At 46.6% G+C, this 22,828-nt stretch overlaps 1 protein-coding gene across 7 annotated transcripts in view; it reads left to right on the top strand.

The window, feature by feature from the left end:
* The window catches only part of LOC109687418 (cytochrome P450 4F6-like), a 28,094-nt gene extending 5,583 nt beyond the window's left edge, over window positions 1–22,511 (top strand). For 3 of the 7 annotated variants that reach the window (XM_074053866.1, XM_074053861.1, XM_074053862.1), the window contains 12 exons: window positions 1,245–1,443; window positions 3,776–3,920; window positions 5,437–5,490; window positions 5,582–5,709; window positions 7,313–7,434; window positions 8,684–8,954; window positions 9,280–9,346; window positions 9,584–9,713; window positions 17,494–17,627; window positions 17,719–17,783; window positions 17,946–18,028; window positions 18,397–22,511. In XM_074053866.1, coding sequence (XP_073909967.1) covers window positions 1,246–1,443; window positions 3,776–3,920; window positions 5,437–5,490; window positions 5,582–5,709; window positions 7,313–7,434; window positions 8,684–8,954; window positions 9,280–9,346; window positions 9,584–9,713; window positions 17,494–17,627; window positions 17,719–17,783; window positions 17,946–18,028; window positions 18,397–18,574 — 1,575 coding nt within the window. In that variant the 5' untranslated portion in view covers window position 1,245 and the 3' untranslated portion in view covers window positions 18,575–22,511. The other 4 variants (XM_074053864.1, XM_074053863.1, XM_074053865.1 and 1 more) reach the window with 4 other exon arrangements.
* The last annotated feature ends 317 nt before the right edge of the window (window positions 22,512–22,828 follow it).

Here is a 22,828-nt window from a genome sequence, read left to right as displayed (position 1 = left end):
AACAAAGACTCCTCTTTGGGTCACCTGGCTCTGTTCTTCCCACCTGGACCCCTCTGCTCATGGGTCTACTTAGCCTTCTCCTTCCCCCATGCTTCCCATCAGTCATCTGACCTCTGACTTGAGTCTGACCCTGCCTCCAGGTGTGTCTTTGCAACTGGGCTCTATCTCCAGAATCTAACCCAGATAATTTCAGCATGGCTGGATTCTTTATCTCTCTCTCTCTCTCTCTCTCTCTCTCTCTCTCTCTCTCTCTTTTTCTTGATACTGGAGTTTGAACTCTGGGCCTTGTGCTAGGCAGGCTCTACTACTTGAGCCATACTTCCAGTCCTTCAGCAACTAAGGTCTCAGCCCAGTCCTTGGGCTGCGTGGAAGCAGGACTTGAACCCTTGCCAGGCTGAGCAGCTGGTGGGCAAAGGCTCGCATCTCAGAGCCTCCTAAGTCGGCAGGAGGAATGGCACATGAAGAACGTCCAGTCCAAGTTGGAGAGGATCTTGGAACAAGTCTTGTCCTGTCTCGAGAACTCCCAAGTTCAAGCTTTTACTTGCCATCCCTTAGCCTTGGAAGTGCAGGAGTGGCTGTAAACTTGGGGGCTTAGAGTAACCTTTGCCTCTCATTGGAGCTGAAAGTGCTGAATTCTGAGGATCCATTGCCTGCCTGTGCCAGTGACCCCAAGTAGATTCCTTTCTGCACTGTGCCAGCCCCGCCCCTGATCCCCCCCTTCTTGCCCAATGCCTTGGCTGCCTGCCCAGGCAGGGAGGAGGCTGCCAGCCCTTGGGGATTGGCTGGCCCAACCTAGGCCGGCCTCCCACATCCTCCTCCAGGTCAGGAGCCAGTGACAAGGAAGTCCCAGAGGAGGGAGAGGAGGTTGTGGGGGATGAGCTTCTCCTAGGGGAAGGTGCCAGGCTGGGGGAGGTGGGACTGGAGGGGCCTGGCCTGGAATGGGAAGGGCATCGCTCAAGGCCAGAGTGGCTCTAGGGAGCCAGCTGGCCCGATAGACTGGTGGTTTCTGCGCAACAGTCCCTGGCAACTCCCCTGTGATTCAGACACCATTTTAGACTCCTTTCACTCTCTCTCTCTCTCTCTTCCCCACCTTCACTCATCTTCGCCTGATTGCTCTGGTCTCCCTCCCATTTTCTGTCCTTCCTCCCCCAGCACTCAGAGTCCCAGTCCCCTACCAGTGTCTCTGGAGTACCTGTCCCTCTCTTGGGTCTCAGGCACTCACCCTCTGTCCATCTGCTTTGCAGGATGCCACAGCTGAGCCTGTCCTGGCTGGGCCTGGGGCTGGAGGCTGCCTCTCCATGGTTGTACCTGTTGCTGGTTGGGGCCTCCTGGATCCTGGCCCGAATTCTGGCCCGGGCCTACGCCTTCTATGACAACTGCGGCCGCCTTCGATGTTTCCCTCAGCCCCCCAGAAGGAACTGGTTTTGGGGTCACCTAGGAATGGTAGGTGTGACAACAGAGCAGGTTGGTGTGTCAGGGTAGCTCCCCTGGGGGTTGGGAGTGGGTTTCAGGGACCGGGGTTGAGCTGGGGTTTAGGATAGCAGAGAAGTGGGGGAAGCCAAGGAGATACCCTTTCCCTTACTAGATCCATCCTTCTCTTCTCTGTCCACCCCCTGCTCGAAAACCTTTCTATTTCCCATTTCCAAGTCTGGTTGGGATCACATTCCTGCCTGACTTCCTCTCATTAGAGCATCCCTGTCCTAATTGGTGGGCTCTTAGGGTGGGCTGCGCAGAGCGTGAACTCCCCCACTAGTTCATAGTTTCTACACTTGGATTTGAGGCCTTCGGAGGAGGGGAGCACTGCACAGGGTCTTCTCCTGGCCTGACCCATCTCTGTTGGTCTGCATCTCTCTGGGCTGCCATTTCCCTGCAGGAATGAGCAGCAATCCCTCCCCCAACTCACAGGGGCACTGTGGGGCAATGCAGAGGTGTGGGCAGTGTCACTGTTCTCCAGTTCCTCAGACAGTTTTCTTATCTTGCCCTCCACCCTCAAGATGTATCAGTCACCCCATTGCCCGATTTCCATAAAATGTGACCACTATCTTTTTCTTTGCAGAGCTGGGAATCCAACCCAGTGTCTCGTGCATACTAGGCAAGTGCTCTACCACTGAGCTCCACCCACAGCCTGATCAATTTTCAGAAGTGGGGGGGGGTATCCTGGCTTGTGCCGTAATGGCTACACTTCCTGGGAGAGGCTCCTCACTCACCATCCTAGCTTCATTCCCAGAGGCCTTTGCTCCATGATGTGTTGGCTTCCTGTTGTCATACTTTCAACTTGATGCCACATGCCAAGTCCATTGATTCAAGTGTTGCATTCTTTTGCCACCACCCTCTCTCCTTCCAGTGTCCTTGTTCACCTCCTGCCATCTTAGATCCCCTCAGGACTTCCATTCTCTGTACAGTCCAGCTCAGTAACTTCTTTCCCATCCCTCTTCCTTGACCACAGCTAACTCAGATTCTCATCATGACTCATGGTCTGAAGTCTCTTGCCAGTTGGGTTTTTCCTTCATAGATTTTTTTGGAAAACCTTTGCCTGGAATGAACTCAAGCACCCATGTTTTTCCCACAATGATGCTGGAGAAAGTCACAACACTATACAGACAGGAAATTCCCACATACCCACCTCCAATTATGCACCAAACCTTCCATTTGCTTTCTCTACCATCCCACCGTGGACAAAGACTCGTTTTCATTTATTGCTTCCTTTTCCCTGCTTGTTTTTCACCCCATCACCTGTAACTTTCAAGTCCCTAAATCCTGGCCCCATCTCATCCACCTCCCAGCAGTGACCTAGTATGCTGACTGTCCCATCTTATCAGGAGCCTCTTTTCTTGGTTCCAGGATGACACCCTCACTTGGTCTTCCCCAGGCTCCCCATGGAGAGCTCAGCTCCTCCTTCCCCTGATCTTTTCAAATGGAATTCTCTGGGTCCTAACTCCTCCTCTCTCTTATCTCCTTTCCCAGTTACCTCCTTACCCTGGGGGGGTCCAAAACAGGGTTGGAGTCACTTCCCTCTTGAAGTGACTTCTGAGTTCTCATCTCTCCTGATCTGGGAACTAAGGTTGGGGATGCCTTCAAGTTGGTTTGCTGCAAAGCTGGAGAGGAAACTGGTGAAAGCTATTGGCTGGAAGCTGTGCTGGGGCTGGGGACATGGGAGAGAGTTGGATGGAGTGGAATTAGCTGTGAGTTCACTCTGAGTGGGGGTGAATGGTAAGATATTGGGGAGAGAGACACAGAGACAGAGGCAAGTGAGGGAGATAAAAAGACACAAAGAGGACAGATAAACAGGGAGTAAAGAAATATGTACACAATTACACACACATACACTTATCTCTGACTTATCTCTGTCATTAACTTATCATCTCTATCTTATCTGCCATTTCTATCTATTATGTATCACACCTATTAATCACTTGTATATTCATATATCTTTATCTCTCTACCTATAATCTATCATACTCATCTACCGATAATCTGCACATTCATCTCTATCTTATTCTATCTACCTATCTGTCTATCTATCCATCCATCCATCTATCCATTCATATACCTATTTAGAGCAAGAAACAGAAAGATGAAGAGAATGAGGGGTCAGAGAGAGATGCACATCGATAGACACAGATACAGAAGGAGACAGACATGGACCAACAGAAGTTGACTCAGCAAGAGGCCCAGATGAGCAATCCATGTAGAAGGGGAAAGGGGTGTGTGGTGGGCAGAGAGGTGCGGTGGTAACCTCCACCTGCCAGGACTGCTCTGTCTCCTCCTTCTCCAGACGCAGAGCAACGAGGAAGGCATGCGACTGGTGGAGGAGCTGGGCCACTACTTCCGTGATGTCCACCTCTGGTGGGTTGGGCCACTCTACCCCGTCCTGCGCCTTGTCCACCCTAAGTTCGTTGCTCCCTTGCTTCAGGCCCCAGGTATCTCTCCCAGGGTCCCAATGCTTTACTTTTCCCTTGTTTCTTCTTCTATCCCTTCCCACCCACCCTGGGCAAGCCAGGCTGAGCAGGGGAAAGGGAAATAGCCAATAGAGACCATGACTTTGCCACTAACCTTATGAGAGGCTCTGGGTGGGTCCCTGGTTCTCCCTGATCGCTAAAGTCCCTTTTAGCTTTGAGTGATAGAAACTCAACCCAGTGTGATCTAAGCAAAAAAGGGACTCCAGTTCCCTTCAGGAGGTCTTCAGGTACAACTAGATCCAGGTCCTCAATGCCATCATGACTCTTCATCTCCTAGTTCTGTTTCTCTTGGTGATGGCTTTACTCTCATATTGGTAAAGATGACTAAACACCCAAAGAAAATTGTACTTCAAAGAGGAGTTCTGGGATGCCCTTAAGTTTGCTTGCTTTGGGAGACAGGACTAGTTCTCCATCTAATTACTTGATTGCTGAGACTCAGTCCACCCTCCCAACTACTGGGTTGGGATTGGGAGAGGTGCAAGTTGCTGGCTCCTAAAAAAGGAGGAAGGGTGTCAGAAAGACAGACATCACAGATGTCCACCTAGCAGCATTCTTGAGCTAGGCAGTTCCTGGTGAGGAAACGGGCTCAGGGAGGCACTTCTCAAGGTTGTGTAGCCTGTCAAGGCCTCTCTTTAGTTCAGTGCACTCTTATCTGCCCCAGCCACCTAGATAGAAGGGACATGGGAGGGAGAGGATGTTCAGAATTCTGTGAGGGGAGATCCACCAGACCCCAGATGGGTCAGCTGTGTCTGGCTGACTGTGGGGCTGCTCTAGTGACTGGAGGGGATGGTGGCAGCTCTTTGGGTGGATGGAGCTCAGTACCTGGGTTGGAGGTAATATCTTTTGGTTTCTTTAAGGCTAGAGAAGCCCTTGATGCTAAAAACTTAACATTTAGTATGGAGTGGAGGAAGATATGGTGGATTCTTGGTCAATTCTGGGTTATATCTAAAACACGAACGGGATCATATTTAAATCCTTTTGGGGCTTCTCTGTAGGGTACACTTAAGTCATGTTGCACTGTCTCAGGTTCATGTCAGACCACGTCAGGAAAGATCATGTGTATTGTGTCCATGATAGGTCATGATGACACCTATTGTGTCCATGTGTTGTCTATCTATCTACATATGAGTCCCAAGGTGTGACAGGAGATGTCAGGGAACACTAAGATGACAGGGTGACCTAGGTCCCTGTGTGTCATACAGTGCTTGGCTATGCTTGGGTAGGGCAGACATGTTGGATCATGTAGGAGTCATGTCAAGGTGTGTTGATGCATGTTGTGCTATGTCAGGCTATGCCTTGGCTCTGTCTGCTGCTATAGCCTGGTCTGGTACCCTTGGACTCCCCTCTCCTCCCTACTTCCTCTGTCCTTGGCTCCCCTCCTGCTATGCTGGACTTGGAAGGGGAGTGTGGACTTCTGGCTGGGAGTCCCTATACCCTATCCCAGTCCATGGCCTCTGATGGTTCTCCTTCATCTCAGCTACAGTTGCACCCAAGGAAATGACTCTCTATGGCTTCCTGAGACCCTGGCTGGGTGAGTACCTGCAGGTAAAGGGGGTTGGGGACAGTCTTAGGGGCCAGGGGAAGGTGCTGCCCTTGCCTACTGCCCATGGCTGCTCTACCAGGGGATGGGCTCTTGCTGAGTGCTGGTGACAAGTGGAGCCGTCATCGTCGCTTGCTAACACCAGCCTTCCACTTCAACATCCTGAAGCCCTATGTGAAGATTTTCAACAAGAGTGTGAACATCATGCATGTGAGTGCCTTGAACCCTGGTTCCCACTGGAGCTTTGCAAAACAGGGAGTAGCTTCAAACAATATCTTGTCTGCAGTCCTGGGTCTACTGGGTGGCTTCAGGGCTATTGCTTTTCCTCTCTGAGCTTTAGTTTTCTCATCTGCAAAACGGGAATCATCATCTGTGCTTAAAAGGTAGTCAAGAGGATACGGAGTCATTCACCTGGCACATAGTAGGTGCTCAGATGTTTCTTGTCTCCCTCACAGAAGCCTTGGAAACTCAACACAGTAATAATGAAGATTATATATGAGCTCTCTCTGAGAGTAGTCTGGGCTTGCTAGCATGGCAGAGACTAGGTTCTAAGAAAGCAAGCAGAAGCTGAGCACCAGTGGCTAACGTCTGTAATCCTAGCTACTTTGAGAGGTTGAGATCAGGGCGATCATGGTTTGAGGCCAGCTTGGGCAAATAGTTCTCCAGACCCGATCTTCAAAATAACCAGAGCAAAATGGACTGGAGATGTGGCTCAGGCACTAGAGCTCCTGTTTTGCAAGTGCAAAGCCCTGAGTTCAAACCCCAGTGAGAGAGAGAGAGAGAGAGAGAGAGAGAGAGAGAGAGAACTAGCATACCATTATTTTTACTGTCAATTTATAAGTGCCCAGCTCAGCTGAGATTCAAGAGAGGGAAAAACAGTCTCCACCCCTAATGGAAGAAGTTACAATGTGTTGAGAATAAAGGAGGGATGAAGAAATGGAGCTATTTCTGCAATCATCCACCACTATGCAAATGAGGATGATATTGATAACTGACACAGAGCACTTACTATATGCAGAAGAAACATGCCAATCCCGTAAGGTAATTTCATGCCTCTCCGAGCTAGAGAGGTAAACATTCTGTTTACCTTTCTTTTTATTTGGTGGTGGTGGTATTGGGGTTTGAACTCAAGATCTTGCTCTTGCTCTTAGTGCTTGAGCCACTCCGCTAGTTGACTGCCACATTCGGGATGATGAGTCTGAGGGCAAGAGGTTAGGGAGCTTGTCCAAGTTTACTGAGCAGTACGTGAACATGGGTGGTGGAGCAGGCATTGAGGCATTCAAACCTGATTTTATTGGACACCAAGCAGGTCAACTTAACTGTTGCTAATTTTTTTTTTTGCACTACTGGGGTTTGAACTCAGGGCCTATACCTTGAGCCACTCCACCTACCCTTTTTAGTGATGGGTTTTTTTTTTTTTGAGATAGGATCTCATGAATTATTTTGCTTCAAATTATTTTGGCTTCAAACAGTGATCCTCCTGATATCTGCCTCCTGAATAGATAGAATTTCAAGCGTGAGCCATCAGCACCCTGCTGTTGCTGAACTCTTGACATCTCAGATCTAGGGAGGGCAATGAGCTAAGAGCCCACACAACATGGACTTGAATTCACAGCTCCTGACTCCCAGCCTTGGACCTTCATCTGTTATAGTAACAGCTTCCATTTCCAGCCAAGACTGCTTATACCAGGGGTTGGATGCCTAGGGCAGAGGACTATGAAACTGGTTCCAGGGAGTCCATTCTAGTGGTGGAGTTGGGGAAGGGCTCAGACAGTCAAGGCTCAACTCCAGTTCTGTCCCTTTTTCTGACCAGGCCAAGTGGCAGCGCCTGGTGTCAGAAGGCAATTCCCATCTGGACATGTTTGAGCACATCAGCCTCATGACCTTGGACAGTCTACAGAAATGTGTCTTTAGCTTCGACAGCAACTGTCAGGAGTGAGTTTCTGCCCAGGTCCTGGGAACCTGAGCTATGAACCCAAAGGAGAAGAGAAGACTGTACACACAAATCAGGGGCCGTCTGGAATAAATGTGTTAGAACTGACAATGAATGACAGAGAAGGGAGAAAGAGTGGCTAGTCATTCTAGGGTGGGGGAATTATTTAGATAAAGGCAAGGGGACATGGAAGAGCAGGGTATGTGTGGCAGGCAGTGAAGAGGCACCTTAGAAATGAGGCTGGAGGGTATTAGCCAGAATTTTTTCATTGTGACAAAACATCTTAAGGGAGGAAAGATTTATTTTGGTTTATGTTTTCAGCAATTTCTGCCGATCATGGCTGGGAGGGAGGGAGGCAGGGTATGTTAGAGAAGAGCAGCTCACCTCCTGGTGTCCAGCAAGGAGAAAGAGAGAGAGAGAGAGAGAGAGAGAGAGAGAGAGAGAGAAGAGGAGGGAGGAGGAAGAGGAGGAAGAGGAGGAAGGAAGAGAGGGGGAGAGAGGGAGGAAGGAATGGAGGAAGAGAGAGAGAGAGAGAGAGAGAGAGAGAGAGAGAGAGAGAGAAACAGAGAGACAGAGACAGAGAAACAGAGAGCGAGACAGAGACTGAGAAGCTTTCAGGCTTCTTCCTTCTTCCCCTTTTAGTCTATCCTGGGCCCCAGCCTATGGCATGCTGTTACCAAGATCAATGGTGGATGTTCTCCCTCCCTTTAGTTAATCCTCCCTGGAAATGCCCCTCTTAGACACACCCAGAGGTGTACTTTACTAATCTCTTAGCTGTCTCTCATACAACCGAGTTGACAATCAAGATTAACAACCACAGAGGAGTAGACAGTGACTAGATCATTGAAAAGTCAGAAAAAGCAGGTGAAGTTTATTGAGGTCCCCAGGGAGCAGATAAGAATCAGGTGAGAGCTGAGCTTGGCTGTTCAACTCAGTAGACTATCAGGTAGACACAGGATGCAAGGAGACTTGGAGAGAAGGAAATCTGAACTTGGTAGAGTAATTGGGTCTAATTTGCAAGAAACCGAGGAAGAACAGGCAAGACCAGAGGGTGAATGAAAGCGAGATGAGGATGTAGGCCAAGCTCTTCCTGGGTATGGGACATGAGGCAGTTCATGCGTGTGGGAGGAAAAGAGAGATGTCTTGGCAGCTTTTCTGGATGGAACGTGGTCCTTGGATCCTAGCTGGGAGTTGCTCCAGGGTCTCATGGGTGCTAAGAATTTGCTTCTTTTCCCTGGTCTGGCCCTGAAGGAATCCCAGTGAATATATTGCTGCCATCTTGGAGCTCAGTGCCCTCATAGTGAAACGGTACCAGCAGATCTTTCTGCACATGAACTTCCTGTATCACCTCACTTCTGATGGGTGGCGCTTCCGTAAGGCCTGCAAGCTGGTGCATGACTTCACAGATGCCATCATCCAGGAGCGGCGCCATACCCTCACTAGTCAGGGTGTTGATGAGTTCCTCAAGGCCAAGGCCAAGTCTAAGACTTTGGACTTCATCGATGTGCTCCTACTGGCCAAGGTGGGCTTCTCTGGGGTCTGAATTCAGGATCTTGATGTTTGATGTCAAATAGAAGAGGTTGGACTTGATCCAGAAGGAAGTGGGGAGTCATAGAAAGTGTTTGAAGAAGGGAGGGACAAGTTGGAGATAAATTTTAGAGGTGACTCTGTTGAAGGCAATCTTCAAACAAGAGGCTGGAAACCAGACAGGAAACCTGTGGGGCAGGCTGTGGAGATGATAAGGGAGGGATCCTGTTTGCATAATGGGACTTCAAAGCCTTGTTTCAGGTTAGGCTCAGGTGCCCTTAGACCGGGTGTGATTTGAAAGTCTTGCTTTTTGGCTGCAGGATGAAAATGGGAAGGAATTGTCAGATGAGGACATACGATCAGAGGCTGACACTTTCATGTTTGGAGGTGAGGGTCACTCTACCACTGAGCCACATCCCCTGTGTGGCTCTAGTCCCAGTGTGGAACTAGAGATGCGGCAGAGGCCTCTCACACCAGGGACGTGGTGCATGGGCTCCAGATCACCTCATTCTGCTCTACCTCCCTTTTCCCCATCCTGCCTGGGGTCCTGAATGCCTGGGAGCTGTCCATCCTCCGTGGTGCTGAAGTAGCCCAGGAACCCATACCTATCTGGTTGCCTCTCAGGCCATGACACCACAGCCAGTGGTCTCTCCTGGGTCCTGTACAACCTAGCGAGGCACCCAGAATACCAGGAGCGCTGTCGGCGGGAGGTGCAGGAGCTCCTGAGGGACCGGGACCCTAAAGAGATCGAATGGTGAGTGCAGGTCCATGTGACTTGTTCCCTAGTCCCTCTTGTTGGCTCTGCTCCTAGGTGGAGAAAGGGGAACTGTTTTTACCTGATTCTTCCATTATTGCTGGGTGGCAATAGGAGTGAAGGTCAGAGGGAGGGCCTGCTACCCACCTGTCTCTCTCCTCTACCCCTCCATCCCTTCTCTTTTGGTGGTACTGGGGTTTCAACTCATTGCTAGGCAGACACTCTAGTGCTTGAACCACCTCATCAGACCTCTGAATCTTTTTTCACTTGTGAATTAGAAGGATTCTCTACCCCATAGGGCTGCTTGGAGAAATGGACAATATAAGTAGAGCAGAAACCGCCCCGCAAGGATTCAGTAAATCAACGATCCTCCCCTCTTTGCAGAGCTGGGGGATGGAACTCAGGGCATTGTGCAGGCTAAGCAAGCACTGTACCACTGAGCCACACCTCCAGCCTCTACTTTTCCTTTCTGCTTAAAGTTGCATCACACCCCAACCAACCAACCAACCAACCAAACTTCAGTTTCCTTAATTTTTACCTTTCCCTTTAAATCCCATCTTGTAATCTATTCAAGGATTCACAAAGACCTCAGAAAGCAGAAATCACCTAGCTCTTCATTTGGGAAACACATCCACACCACCTCCCTTTTCCCAACTTCATATCTGGTTCCATTTTATGTTTTAATTATCACATTATTGTTGTGCTGGGGGTATATTGTGACATTTACAAAAGTTGAGTCATGCCCTCCATCACTCTCCTTTACTCCTTTCCTCTCATTCCTGGAATAGTTTCAGCAGGTCTCATTTTTCCATTCTGGTTCCATTGCAAAGTTAATTAATCAATTAACTAGAAACAGTGTCTCTGTATATCTCCCAAACAGGTACTGAACTCCCAGGCTTAAGCAATCCTCCTGCCTCAGCCTTCAGAGTAGCTAGGATTACAGGCATGTGCCATCATGCATGACTTATTTTCTTTCTTTCTTTCTTTCTTTCTTTCTTTCTTTCTTTCTTTCTTTCTTTCTTTCTTTCTTTCTTTCTTTCTTTCTTTCTTTCTTTCCTTCCTTCCTTCCTTCCTTCCTTCCTTCCTTCCTTCCTTCCTTCCTTCCTTCCTTCCTTCCTTCTTTCCTTTCTTTCTTTTTTGTTTTTGAGGTACTGGGGCTTGAACTAAGGACCTACACCTTGAGCCACTCCACTAGCTCTTTTTTTGTGAAGAGTTTTTTGAGATAGGGTCTCTTGAACTATTTGCCTGGGCTGGCTTTGTACCGCGATCCTCCTGATCTCTGCCTCCTGAGTAGCTAGGATTATAGGTGCTTAGCACATGCATGAGTTTCCATTTCATTTTAATCCTACTTGGGCAAAGCTGGGGCAGAAGGAAAAGGAGGCAGGGATGGGTAGTGGAACAGTGAATGAGAGTTACAAGAGCATTTCAGGTCAAGAAGACAGCTACACAAAGGCCAGGATGAAAGTAAGAATGAGACAGCCTGGTATGTTTAAGGGCAGGTGATGTAATATTGTCTGAATCCTTGCAAAATGCACAGTGTGGGACTGGGGTCATGGCCTAAGTGACTAGCAAGTACAAGGCCCTGAGTTCAAACCCCAGTGCCACCACCACTACAAAAAAAAGCACACTATGAACAGAGAGGCTCCAGTGAGGCTGGAGCTAGTAATGGAAGCCCTGTTTGCAAAGCTTAGGAAACCATGTTAAGCTTTTGGGTTTTAACCAAAGGTGTAACAGTTCAAGTCCTTTGAAAACTGATGTTAGATGAAAGATAAAAGTGGGCAGGGATGCTGTCATACAGAGCCAGACATTGGGCAGAGATGGTCAGAAACTTGTGGATAACCATGCTTAGTTATTAGCTGGTGCTGTCTGGGAAAATATGGTTTGAGTGCTGCAGTGAAAACTCTATAGCTGGAGACTGGCAGCTAACTACACTCCTTGGGTTAGACAGCAAGCTCTTTCTTTCCTTCTTCTTTTTTTTGGCGGTATTGGGGTTTGAACTCAGGGCCTTCCACTTTCTAGGCAGGTGCTCTACCACTTGAGCCATGTCCCCAGCCCTTTTTGCTTTTTTAGGTTATTTTTCAGATAGGGTCTTTTGTTTTTTACTTGGGCCTGCCTTGGATTGTGATCCTCCTACCTATGCCTTCTGTGCAACTGGGATTATAGATGGGAACTACCACACCCAGTTTGTGGGATCTCACTAACTTTTTGCCCTGGCTGGCCTTGACCTGCAATCAGCCCAACCTTTGCCTCCCAAGTAGATGGGGTTACAGATGTAGTCTACTGCACCCAGTAGCAAGTGCTTTCTTAAAGAAAGATTCATAACAAGATAGAGGGAGAAGTGTGAGCATGGGGAGGGAGAGGTCAGATCTAGGTGTGAGAAATATCTCTTTGTTGGGACTGGGATTGTAGCTCAGTGGTAATGCACTTGCCTAGCATGTGTGAGACCCTGGATTCCATCCCCAGCACTGCAAAAAAAAAAAAATCAAGCTGGGTGCTTGTGGCTCACACCTGTAATCCTAGCTACTAAGGAGGCAGAGATCAGGAGGATCTCGGTTGGAAGCCAGCCCAGGCTAATAGTTCAAGAGATCCCATCTGAAAAAAAAACCCTTCACAAAAAAGGGCTAGTGAAGTGGCTCAAAGTGTAGGCACTAAGTTCAAACCCCAGTACCACCAAAAAAAAAATCAGAAATGTCTCTCTGTGGCTATAGGGATAGACTGGAGCGGGTGAGCTGGGGACCTGGTGTGTCCAAGGGACAAAGTCCTGGCTAGACTGAGGGGTAGAGAGGACATGTTGGATTGAAGAAAAATGTCAGAGGTAACACCCTCAACTTGAAGGTTTAGCACAACACAGTTCTGTGAATTGGAGAAATGTTTTTGTGATTCCCCCACCTTCAGAAAAGTATGCGCTTGTTACAAATTTGAACAATATGAAAGGGTTATGATGAATTTGTAACCAAAGAGTGCCAATTCCCCTCTGCCTTTTGGTGACTTCCTGTGTCCTTTCAGGAAGTATTCAATCTCTGCTTATGTTCTCTGTTCATACTCTATTCCCTTGCTTTTCTCTCTTTCAGTCTTTGTACAACCAGGAGTAGATACTGAGGTCTCCACACTGACATCAGAACGTTGGTCTTTGCTGTGTGTGTGTGTGTGTGTGTGTGTGTGTGTTGATGGGGATGGAACCCAGGACTTAGTGGATGCTAGGCAAGTGCTCTGCCACTGCCCTGTAGTTTTTTTTGTTTTTAATAAGGCTTTGGAAAATTAACTTTGAATTGTAAAATCAATCATAGGAAGGAGTTTCTTTTTTCTTTTTCACACAATGAAACAGGAGTAAATTAGATTTCTCCTCTAAATTTTTTTTAAATTAAAAAATTTTGCTGGGTCCTGCTGGCTCACACCTGTAATCCTAGCTACTTGGGAGACTGAGATAGGGAGGATGGCAGTTTGAGGCCAGCCCAGGGAAATAGTTCTCAAGACCCCATCTCCAAACTAACCAGAGCAAAATGGACTGGAGGTGTGGCTCAAGTGGTAGAGAGTCTGCTTTGCAGGTGCAAAGCCCAACAAAAAAAATTAAATTATATACCAGTTAGTTACGCTTGTATATATTTATGAATATAAAGTGATATTAAAACATTTTAATTCAATGTGGACTGGTCATATTAAGCTGAATGGCTCAAGTGGCCTCCCTCTCCCACATGAAGCTCAGATGGCTGAATCAAAGGCCATTTGAGATTTACAATTTAATAGCTCTTGGAAAATCCCCACCTATGCACAGAATTTGGGAGCGCCTGATTCCTTGCATCTTCACCAAGAGTGGGCATTAAGGAACTTTAAAACTCTTGCCAGTCTGATAGGTGTACTATGTTAATGAACATCACTGATGATTTTGAACACTGTGTTCATCTGTTGATCAGGCTTGCAGAGTTCTTTTTCTGTGACATCTCAGTTTGCGTTAGTCTTTTCTACCTTGAGATCATCTAGGTTTTTTCCTTATTGATTTACAAGAACTGTTTACTTATGATAAAAATTAGTTTTTTTTCTGTCATGCAGTATTCCTCTCCAAGTTGTCCTTGACTTTATTGTTCAGCTTGGTTCATCTATTTTTAGTCACATCTATTGTTTCTTCCTTCCTTCCTTCCTTCCTTCTTTCCCTCCTTCCTTCCTTTTTGAGGTATTGGAGTTTGAACTCAGGGCCTTGCACTTGCCAGGCAGGTGCCACTTGACCAATGCCCCCAAGTCCTTTTGCTTCAGTTATTTTTTGAACAGGGTCTCACATTTATGACTAGGCCAGCCTGGACTGTGGTCTTCCCCTTTATGCTTCCCATGTAGCTAAGATGACAGGTGTGAGCCATTGTGCCTAGCTAATTGTTTTATAGCTCCTGTTTTTGTTTATTTAAATTAATATTTAGAATAGTCTTTCATAGTCTAATATTAAAATGTAAAACCTTCCTTTTGTTTTACTCTAGTGAGTTTATTTTTTAAATATTGTATTTATTTAATATTTTATTTAATTCTTTGAAATTTATGTTGCTATAAGTACTAAGGTAGGAATCTACTTTTTACCCAAATGGTCCCAACAGAATTTAATATTTTGTATTTGTCTTTTTTTTTTATAATTTTTTTTGTGGTACTGGGATTTGAACTCAGGGCCTACACCTTGAGCCATTCCACCAGCCCCTTTTTTGTGTTAGGTATTTTTGAGATAGGGTCTCGCGGAATTAATTGCCTGGGGCTGGCTTCGAACCGCTATCCTCCTGATCTCTGCCTCCTGAGTAGCTAGGATTACAGCCATGAGCTACTGGTGCCTGGCTACAATTTTTCTTGAGTCCTTATTTTTCCATTTGAGTTCTACAATCAGGTTGACCAGATTGAAAACATTCTCTCTCTCCCTCTCTTTCTGTCTCCCTGTCTCTCTCTCTCTGGGATTTGAACTCAGGGCCTTACACTTACTAATTAGGCATTTTACCACTTGAGCCACTCCACTAGTCCCTCTTTGAGATTTGTATGTGGGTGTCAGCTTGCTGGGCTATAAACACACATCCTTTTTCCTTGACCATGTCCTGGAAGTTGTCCCCCAAAATAGCAACCTGTCTATATCCCCACTAGCAACCCATGAGTCCCCTCTACCTCGTCACACCTCAGCTAACCTTTAGTCCTCTTCAATTTGTTAATTCTTGCCTCAAATAGATATGACATCCTGCTGCTAAAAAATTTCCATATCCCTGATAACCTTGTCTCTACACCTCACCTCTCTCTCTCTCTTTCTCTCTCTCTCTCTCCCTCTCTCTCTGCCATATGGGGTCTGAATTCAGGGCCTCACACTTGCCAGGCAAGCGCTCTACCACTTGATCTACACCTCCAGCCCTAGGTGTTTCTTCTTAAATCTTTTGTGTTTGACTTCTGTGAATTCCTGGATTGTATCCTTTGTCTGCTCTTCTCTTGTCACCTGTCCTTCCGTGTGTTGATTTTCAGGAATTCCTTATATATTCTAGATATTGTTCTAGATCTATATATTAATTTTAGATATCTCCAAACCTCTCATCTGAATATTAATTTGATCCATGGTATCTGATTACATAGAAACTCTTCATTCTCATGCATATTTACCTTTTTCTCCTGTCTTACAATTTTTACTTTTTAAGTTTTAAGAATTCTCATTGCTTGCCAGGTGCCGGTGGCTCACACCTGTAATCCTAACTATGTGGGATGCTGAAGTCAGGAGGATGGTGGTTCAAGGCTAACCTGGACAAATAGTTCTGGAGACCCACCTCCCAAATAACCAGAGCAAAATGGACTGGAGGTGTGGCTCAAGCAGTAGAGCTCCTGCTTTGTAAGCATGAACCCTTGAGCTCAAACCCCACTCCCACACACGAAAATATTTCTACGGCTAGGTCACAAAAATATCTCTTTATGTTCTCTTCTTTGAGCTTAATAGTTTCTTTTTTTCTTAATCAGGCTGCTGAAGGGAGGAGTTGTATTTGCAAAGCTGGTGCTCTACTGCTTGAGCCACACCTCCAGTCTATTTTTGCTCTGGTTATTTTGAAGATGGGGGGGGGTCTCGAATTATTTCCTGGGCTAGCCTCCAACCTCATTTCTCCCTATTTTAGTCTCCCAAGTAGCTAGGATTACAAGTGTGAGCCACCAGGGCCCAGCCCAAATTTATACTTTTAAGCTTTCAGATATTCGGGGACACTCTGCCTTATCTATTGAGTAGACAAGCATTCAGTTCTTTTTTGTTTTCACATTGCCAATTTCATGTTACCTTCCACAGAACCATCCATCCATTTCCCAAGAATATGTGGAGCCTCTGTACAGAAGTGTGTGTTCACCTGTTTGTGTGCCTGACTCTGAAGACTCTTAATCTGTTCTGTGTGTCTGCTTTCCTGTCCTATCTGTGCAGTATCATAGATTTTTTTTGGGGGGGGGTCTTTTTTTTTTTTGGCGGTACTGGGGTTTGACCTTACCTTATGATTGTTAGGCAGGCATCCCACCACTTGAGCCACTCTACCGGTTTTTCCAGTCCTTTAATAGCTCTTAATAACTGGTAAATTCGGTTCCACTGCTTCAGTATTTTATTTTTTAAATTGATCTAGCTTTTAGCTAACTTTAATTGGTCCAGTTAGAATAAGGTTCTCAGAGTAGAGGTGCAGCTCAGTGGTAGAATACTTGCCTAGAATGTTTAAGGCCTTGGGTTCTCTCCTGAGCACAAAAAACCCCACAAAATCCAAAACAACCACCATCAACAACCAAAACAAAAATCAGCTAGATTTTCTTTCTTTTTTTGGGGGGGTTGCATTGAATATGTTGATTAACTGAGAAAGAATTGAGGCTTGAGGTGTAGCTCAGTGGTAGGGTGCTTGCCTAGCATGTGCAAGGCCATGGGATCCACCCCCAACACCACTACCACCAAAGGAAAAAAAATTGATGGTGCTGGGATTTGAAGGGGGGCCCTGGGTTCAAATCCCAGTACCATCAATTCTTTCTAGGTTTTTTTTTTTTAATACTGGGATTTGAACTCAGGGCCTACGCCTTAAGCCACTCCACCAACTCCCATTTTTTGTGATGGGTTTTTTTTTTCTTTTCTTATTCATATGTGCATACAAGGCTTGGTTCATTTCTCCCCCCTGCCCCCACCCCCTCCCTTACCACCCACTCCACCCCCTCCCTCTCCCCCCAACTTGTAATGGGTTTTTTCGAGGTAAGGTCTCCAAACTATTTGTCTGGCCTGGCTTCAACTAGTGATCATCCTGATCTCTGTCTCCTGAGTAGCTAGGATTACAGGCATGAGCCCCTTGGAACCTTATGAATTGATACTTTTATAATAATAGATCATCCCACCCTACAGTGTATCTTATTTACTCAAATAACCTTATAAGCCATTAACTATATTTGTTTCTGCCTTTTTAGCTCATTTTTATAATTTTAAAGCTTTTCCATGCAAACATATGAACACTTGTAATGATACTTTTTTGTTGTTATTGGTAGTACTGGAGTTTGAACTCAAGGCCTCAACTTGCTGGGCAGGTGCTCTACCACCTGAGCTACACGTCCAGCCCAGTGATGCCTTTTGAGAGTTGTGTTTTGCTCAGAAATATTTCTAAAAAAATGCCAGATTTTCTTCTAGTTTTTTTTGTAATTTGTTTTCTAATGCTTGAAGCTTTGGTCTATATGGAATTAATTTTGCTATAGGTGTAAGGATCAGAGAGCCTCATGGGGTGACAGTGAGGCAGGAGAATCAGCTTTTGCTCCCTGCATATTTGTTAAGGGCTGGGGGTTTCCTTAGGGACGACCTGGCCCAGTTGCCCTTCCTGACCATGTGCATCAAGGAGAGTCTGCGGCTGCATCCGCCGGTCACCGTCATCTCCCGCTGCTGCACGCAGGACGTGATGCTCCCAGATGGCCGGGTCATCCCCAAAGGTGCCTGAGTGTCAGCGGGAGGAGACTCCTGGGCAGGACGGTGGTCGCATAGGGCAGTGCAGATCTTGTTCTGTTTCTTCCTATCCAACAGGGAACATCTGTGCCATCAGCATCTTCGGGATTCATCATAACCCTTCAGTCTGGCCGCAACCTGAGGTGCTGCCCGCTCCTTCTCTTTCCCAAGGACCTCCCGGGTGGGGTAGGGGGGGAGGGAAATCAGACGCTGTCCCTCTACTGCAGCCACTTCTATCTTTTCTGCTGGTGGTGGTGGTGGCTGGGTGTGTTGAGACCCCATCCAACGTCCTTGCCTTGCTCCAGGTCTATGACCCCTTCCGCTTCGACCCAGAAAACCCCCAGAAGAGGTCACCTCTGGCTTTTATACCCTTCTCGGCAGGGCCCAGGTGAGGAAAGGGTGCAGTGATGGGGCGGGGGTCTGGGCTGACCCAGACAAGGGGGGGTGGGGGATGGGATGGTCAGTGTCCCCGGTGTCCTTCCTGCCTTACCAGCGCAGGTTCCGGTATAGGTTTGGAGGATGGGGCTGGATAAGACCAGAGCGGTCCGTGGGGCGCTCAGAGTCCCTCCTAGCCTCCTGCTCTGAATTGGGGTCTGGGGTCTGGGTCCATGGGGACATGGGCGCCAACACCGGATCCCAGCACATTAGGTCCTTGCTGCCCCTCCGGCTGGCCAGATGGGGCGCGTTCCCTGGCCAGGGTCGGTACCCTGGGGCCCGTGTGGGGTTCCAAGCAGTCATCTCCCCACCCGCCCTTAGGAACTGCATCGGACAGACGTTCGCCATGAGCGAGATGAAGGTGGCGCTGGCGCTGACGCTGCTGCGCTTCCGCGTGCTGCCCGACCACGCGGAGCCGCGCAGGAAGCCTGAGCTGATCCTGCGCGCAGAGGGCGGGCTGTGGCTGCGGGTGGAGCCGCTGCGCGCGGGCGCTCGGTGACCACAGCCTGCGGGACCCGACCGTGGACACCCACCCACCATGCAGCTTCCCAGGGATAATAGTGCACTCTCACCTGTGCCTGCCCTGGGACCCTGACTCCACCCACCCACCCACCATGCAGATTCCCTGGGATAAGACAGTGCTGTCACCTGTGTCTGCCCTGGAACACCCCCCCCGCCCCGCCCCCACCTTCCTACCATGCAAATTCCCAAGGGTAAGACTGTGCTGTCACCGTGTCTGCCCTGGGACCTCTCGCCCATTCACCCACGATAAAGATTTCCAGGGAATGCTGGGATGTAGCTCAATGGTAGAGCGCTTGCCTAGCATGCGTTGAGGCCCTTGTTTGATCCCAGCACCAAAAAGAAAAAAAAAAAAAAGACACCCCCTCCCCTCAAAAAAAAAAAGATTCCCAGGGATGACTGCTGTCACCTGTGTCTGAGTCTCACTTAGGGCCAGGAGGGGCGCTGGGGGGTCTTCAGGGATTCTAGGTGAGAGTGGTTGGGGGGACGGAGGATAGGATTGGTGTCTCCGAGCTCAAGAGCTTGACAGTTTCCGGCTGACCACAGCGCCCCACGCTGATGATGAGTCCCCTCCCCCCATCACAAGCATGGACTTTATCCTGTGTGCGACAGGCAGCATGAGAGGTGTTTGTGCACAGAGGGACCAGGATTAGGAGCAGGGCTGAGACTCTTTGTCTGATAGGCAAACCCTTGGATGCACTACATTTTCCACCACCTGCACTTCAAATCTGATCTCACAGACCTGTCTTTTTGTAACATCAGAATACTTCACTGTTTCTACGGTTACTAAATTTCTATGTTTATTATAGCTAACAAGCTTGATTGTTTTGCAATGTTTCTGATCATCCCATACCTGCATCTATTATATTGCTTGGTATTTTTGCTTATTGTTGGCTCATGAAGTCACAGTTGTTTTTTTGCATGCCTAGTTGTCTTTGCTTGCATGTATATTGAAACATAATCTGACTATGTAGCCCAGGCTGGCCTTCAACTCCTTATCTTCCTGCCTCAGCCTCCAGAGTGTTGGAATTACAGGCATGCACCACCATGCCCCCACCCTCCCTGTTATAGATGAAGGAGTATTTGTAGAATTTGAAGAAGGCCATTTTCTCAAGAGAGAGGAATCTTTGGACCCCTGCTGCTTGAGAAATATGTTTATGAGCTACAAGACTTGCGTGCTCAAGGTCACTAAGCCTCTTTAAATTCAAAATGAATTTAAACTTGTAGGCTCCTTCACTTTCTTTTACTCTTGCCCATTAGGGGTGTAGTGCTTTGAAGTTCCCACTCATTGCAAGGAGGATTTTCTTTTAAATTTCCTTTCTTCTTTTTAATTTTCCTTTCTTCTGGGCTTTGGTCTCCCACCCAACCCCCATCATATGCTATTGAAACAGTTTCATATTTTCCTGACTTGTGAAATGGCTTCAGAGTATACAGAGTATAGTGTCTTTTGTATTTTTTTCCCCCCAGCTCTGGGGATTGGAATCCAGGGCTTCACCCATGCTAGGCAAATGCTTTGCCACTGAGCTACACCTCCCAGCTCTCTGTATTCCTTTACTGTCTTTTTTGTGTTATTTATTCAATTAAAGAATTGGAAAAACATCCAATCCAGTTGTTTAAAACATCTGGATGTTTAATCCAAATAACTTAACAGTGAGATCAAAACAGGAGTTTTAGACACCAGGATCAAACTCTTGGTTTCATATGCCAGGTTCAGTAACTTGCCTGTATATGACAAATAAAGAGACCTGGTGAAGGTAGAGAAAGATTTATCACACAGCCTGGGTCATACCATGGGAAGAGGCAAAGTAACCACAACAGCCATCTTCAGGGTGCAGACATGAGCTACAGATGAAAATAGACAAAAAATTGGGGCAGGAGGAGAAAGGAATGTATAGTCAAGCAGACCTGGTCAAAGTGTGGCCTGATTGATTTTTATCTCAGTTCTGGTTCTGTTGGGTTACAGAAGTTCTCGCTATCTTCACTTGAGGGGGCGATCTGGTTCCATGAGATGATTACCTTTGCTTCGGTATGCAGCCTCATTATTATAGGTAATTTGTCCTTATTGGGGAAGAGGTTGAAGGTCTGGCTTCCACCATTCCTTAGGGGTAGTTTCAGTTCTTTGTCGCAAAGATGGTATCCATCAGCTCTGTCCTTTCTAGAACCCAAGGTGACTGACTATAGGAGAGAATGGCTCAGAGAAAAACAGATACAAAATGTAGACAGGGATGCTAAACTTTTCTCCTGCTTTTAGTTAATTCATGGGCCCAAGTAAGGAGTCAGAGCTTTTCAGAAAAAGCAGTGTAAGCACCTCTTACAAGATTTTAATTTTTTTGTTTGTTTTTTGGTACTATCTGCATTTGAATTCATGGCGCTTTGCCCCTTGAGCCACACCTTCAGCTCAAGTGAGATTTGAAATGGCATGACCCAGTAATTAATCCACTCTTGGAAGTATTAGGGGTAATAATTGACTTTGACTTTTATAAATTTCCAGACCATAATACCCCCTTCAAAACTTCAGGGGGAGCACCATGTCTTATACATCACCTAAAGATCTTAGCGGGTGTTGAGGATTTGGGTGCCATGGGACAGTAAAAGAATTTATTGTAGTTGAAACAAGAGGTTTATTATGACATAGAGGAGCAGGGGCCAGCTGAGCACAGGGAGTGCCACGCTGTTATGAGGGTTGGGCGGGTTCATTTATGCAAAGCAAAGTGAGATCAAGGTGAATATGGTGGAAATATTGTGTACTCGTATGAAAATGGAAAAAACTGAGACTTGTTGAAACTACTCTAAGAATGGGAAAGCAGCGGGGGGATAAAGGAGAATGATGGAAAGGAGTGAATTTAACTAAGATATATTGTAAGCACTTTTGTAAATATCACAATGTACCCCCGGTTCAGTAATAATATGATATTTTTTTTAAAAAGTGAAATCAAAGCAAGAGCGCACCCTTTAGCGGAAGGGTGGGCAGACTCAGGAAGGAGCACTGCATTGTAGCTCTCAAGACGTTAAGTTTTTATTGGGGTCTGTAGAGATGGGGGTGATCAGTCCTGGAAAACTGGACTATGTGTCGTCCCTCCTCTCACAAGGTGAGAAGGGATGGCCTTGGATAATCAGACTAGGGCTGTTATTTTTGTGGGCTCCAAGGCTTGGAAGCCAGTAAAATCATACTGTGTGTAGCAAGTCAATCTGTTAATATCAGAAATCTAGAATGTTGATTCCTTACCAACATTCAAGCCAAGGTCATCAGGTTTCCTACCTCCCTACCTAGCACCCATCAGAGGGGACAGATAAGCCATGAGTGTGACTTCTTTGGGTGTGTTGTGAGTATGCTCTTTACTTGGGAAGATGCTGAGCGAATATTTTCGTAGTCACTGGGTTGGAATGTGTTTATGGTTGCTAAATTGTCCAATTTTTGACCAATACCACATTGTCATGGTTACTGCAGTTTTATAGTATATCTTGAAAGGGATGACGGGAATCCTTCGACATTTTAATTTATTTATTTGGCAGTACTGGGGTTTGAACTCAGGGCCTTATGCTTTCTAGGCAGGTGCTCTATCACTTGTCATTCCACCAGTTGCATCCATTTTTATTTTAAAATAATTCTTGGCTCCTTTATGACCTTTGCATTTTCATACATTTCATAATCAGCATGTCTGTTTCTCTTGAGGGTCCTGATGGGAATTTGATTGAGTTTTCTTTAAATCTATAGGTTAATTTAAGAAGAATTAACATCTTAACAATATTGAGCTTTCTTATCCATGAGCATTGTATATGTCTGCATTTATTTGGATCTTCTTGGATTTCTTTCATAAGTGTGTTGAAGTTTTCACAGGGATCCTGCATATATTTTGTTAAATTTTTACTTTTTCTGGTGTACGTTAATTAAAAAAAACCACTTTTTAAAACATAAATTTACCAAATGTTTGTTGCTATAAATAGCAGGAACTGGAATAGACTTTTAGTTTTTCGTTTTGTTTTCTTGAGTTGCTGGGGAATCGAACCCAGCATGCTAGGCAAGCACTCTAGCACTGAGCTATATCCTTAGTTCTGGAGTAATATTTTCTTTAAAGAGTCATAGTAAATATTTTAAGCCTTGTGTGCTTCATCTGACTTTCCTTTTCCTATTTCTCCTCTTCCTCCCCCTCCTCCTTCTCCTCCTCTCCTCCTCAGGCCACAGGTCTGATTTAGTCCATAGACCATGGCTTCCTGACTATGTGTATATTAATTA

Source organism: Castor canadensis, chromosome 14, assembly GCF_047511655.1.
Source record: "Castor canadensis chromosome 14, mCasCan1.hap1v2, whole genome shotgun sequence".
Taxonomy (NCBI): Eukaryota; Metazoa; Chordata; class Mammalia; order Rodentia; family Castoridae; genus Castor; species Castor canadensis.
Note: the sequence above shows the minus strand (reverse complement) of the source record. Positions and strands in the feature narration are given on the sequence as shown.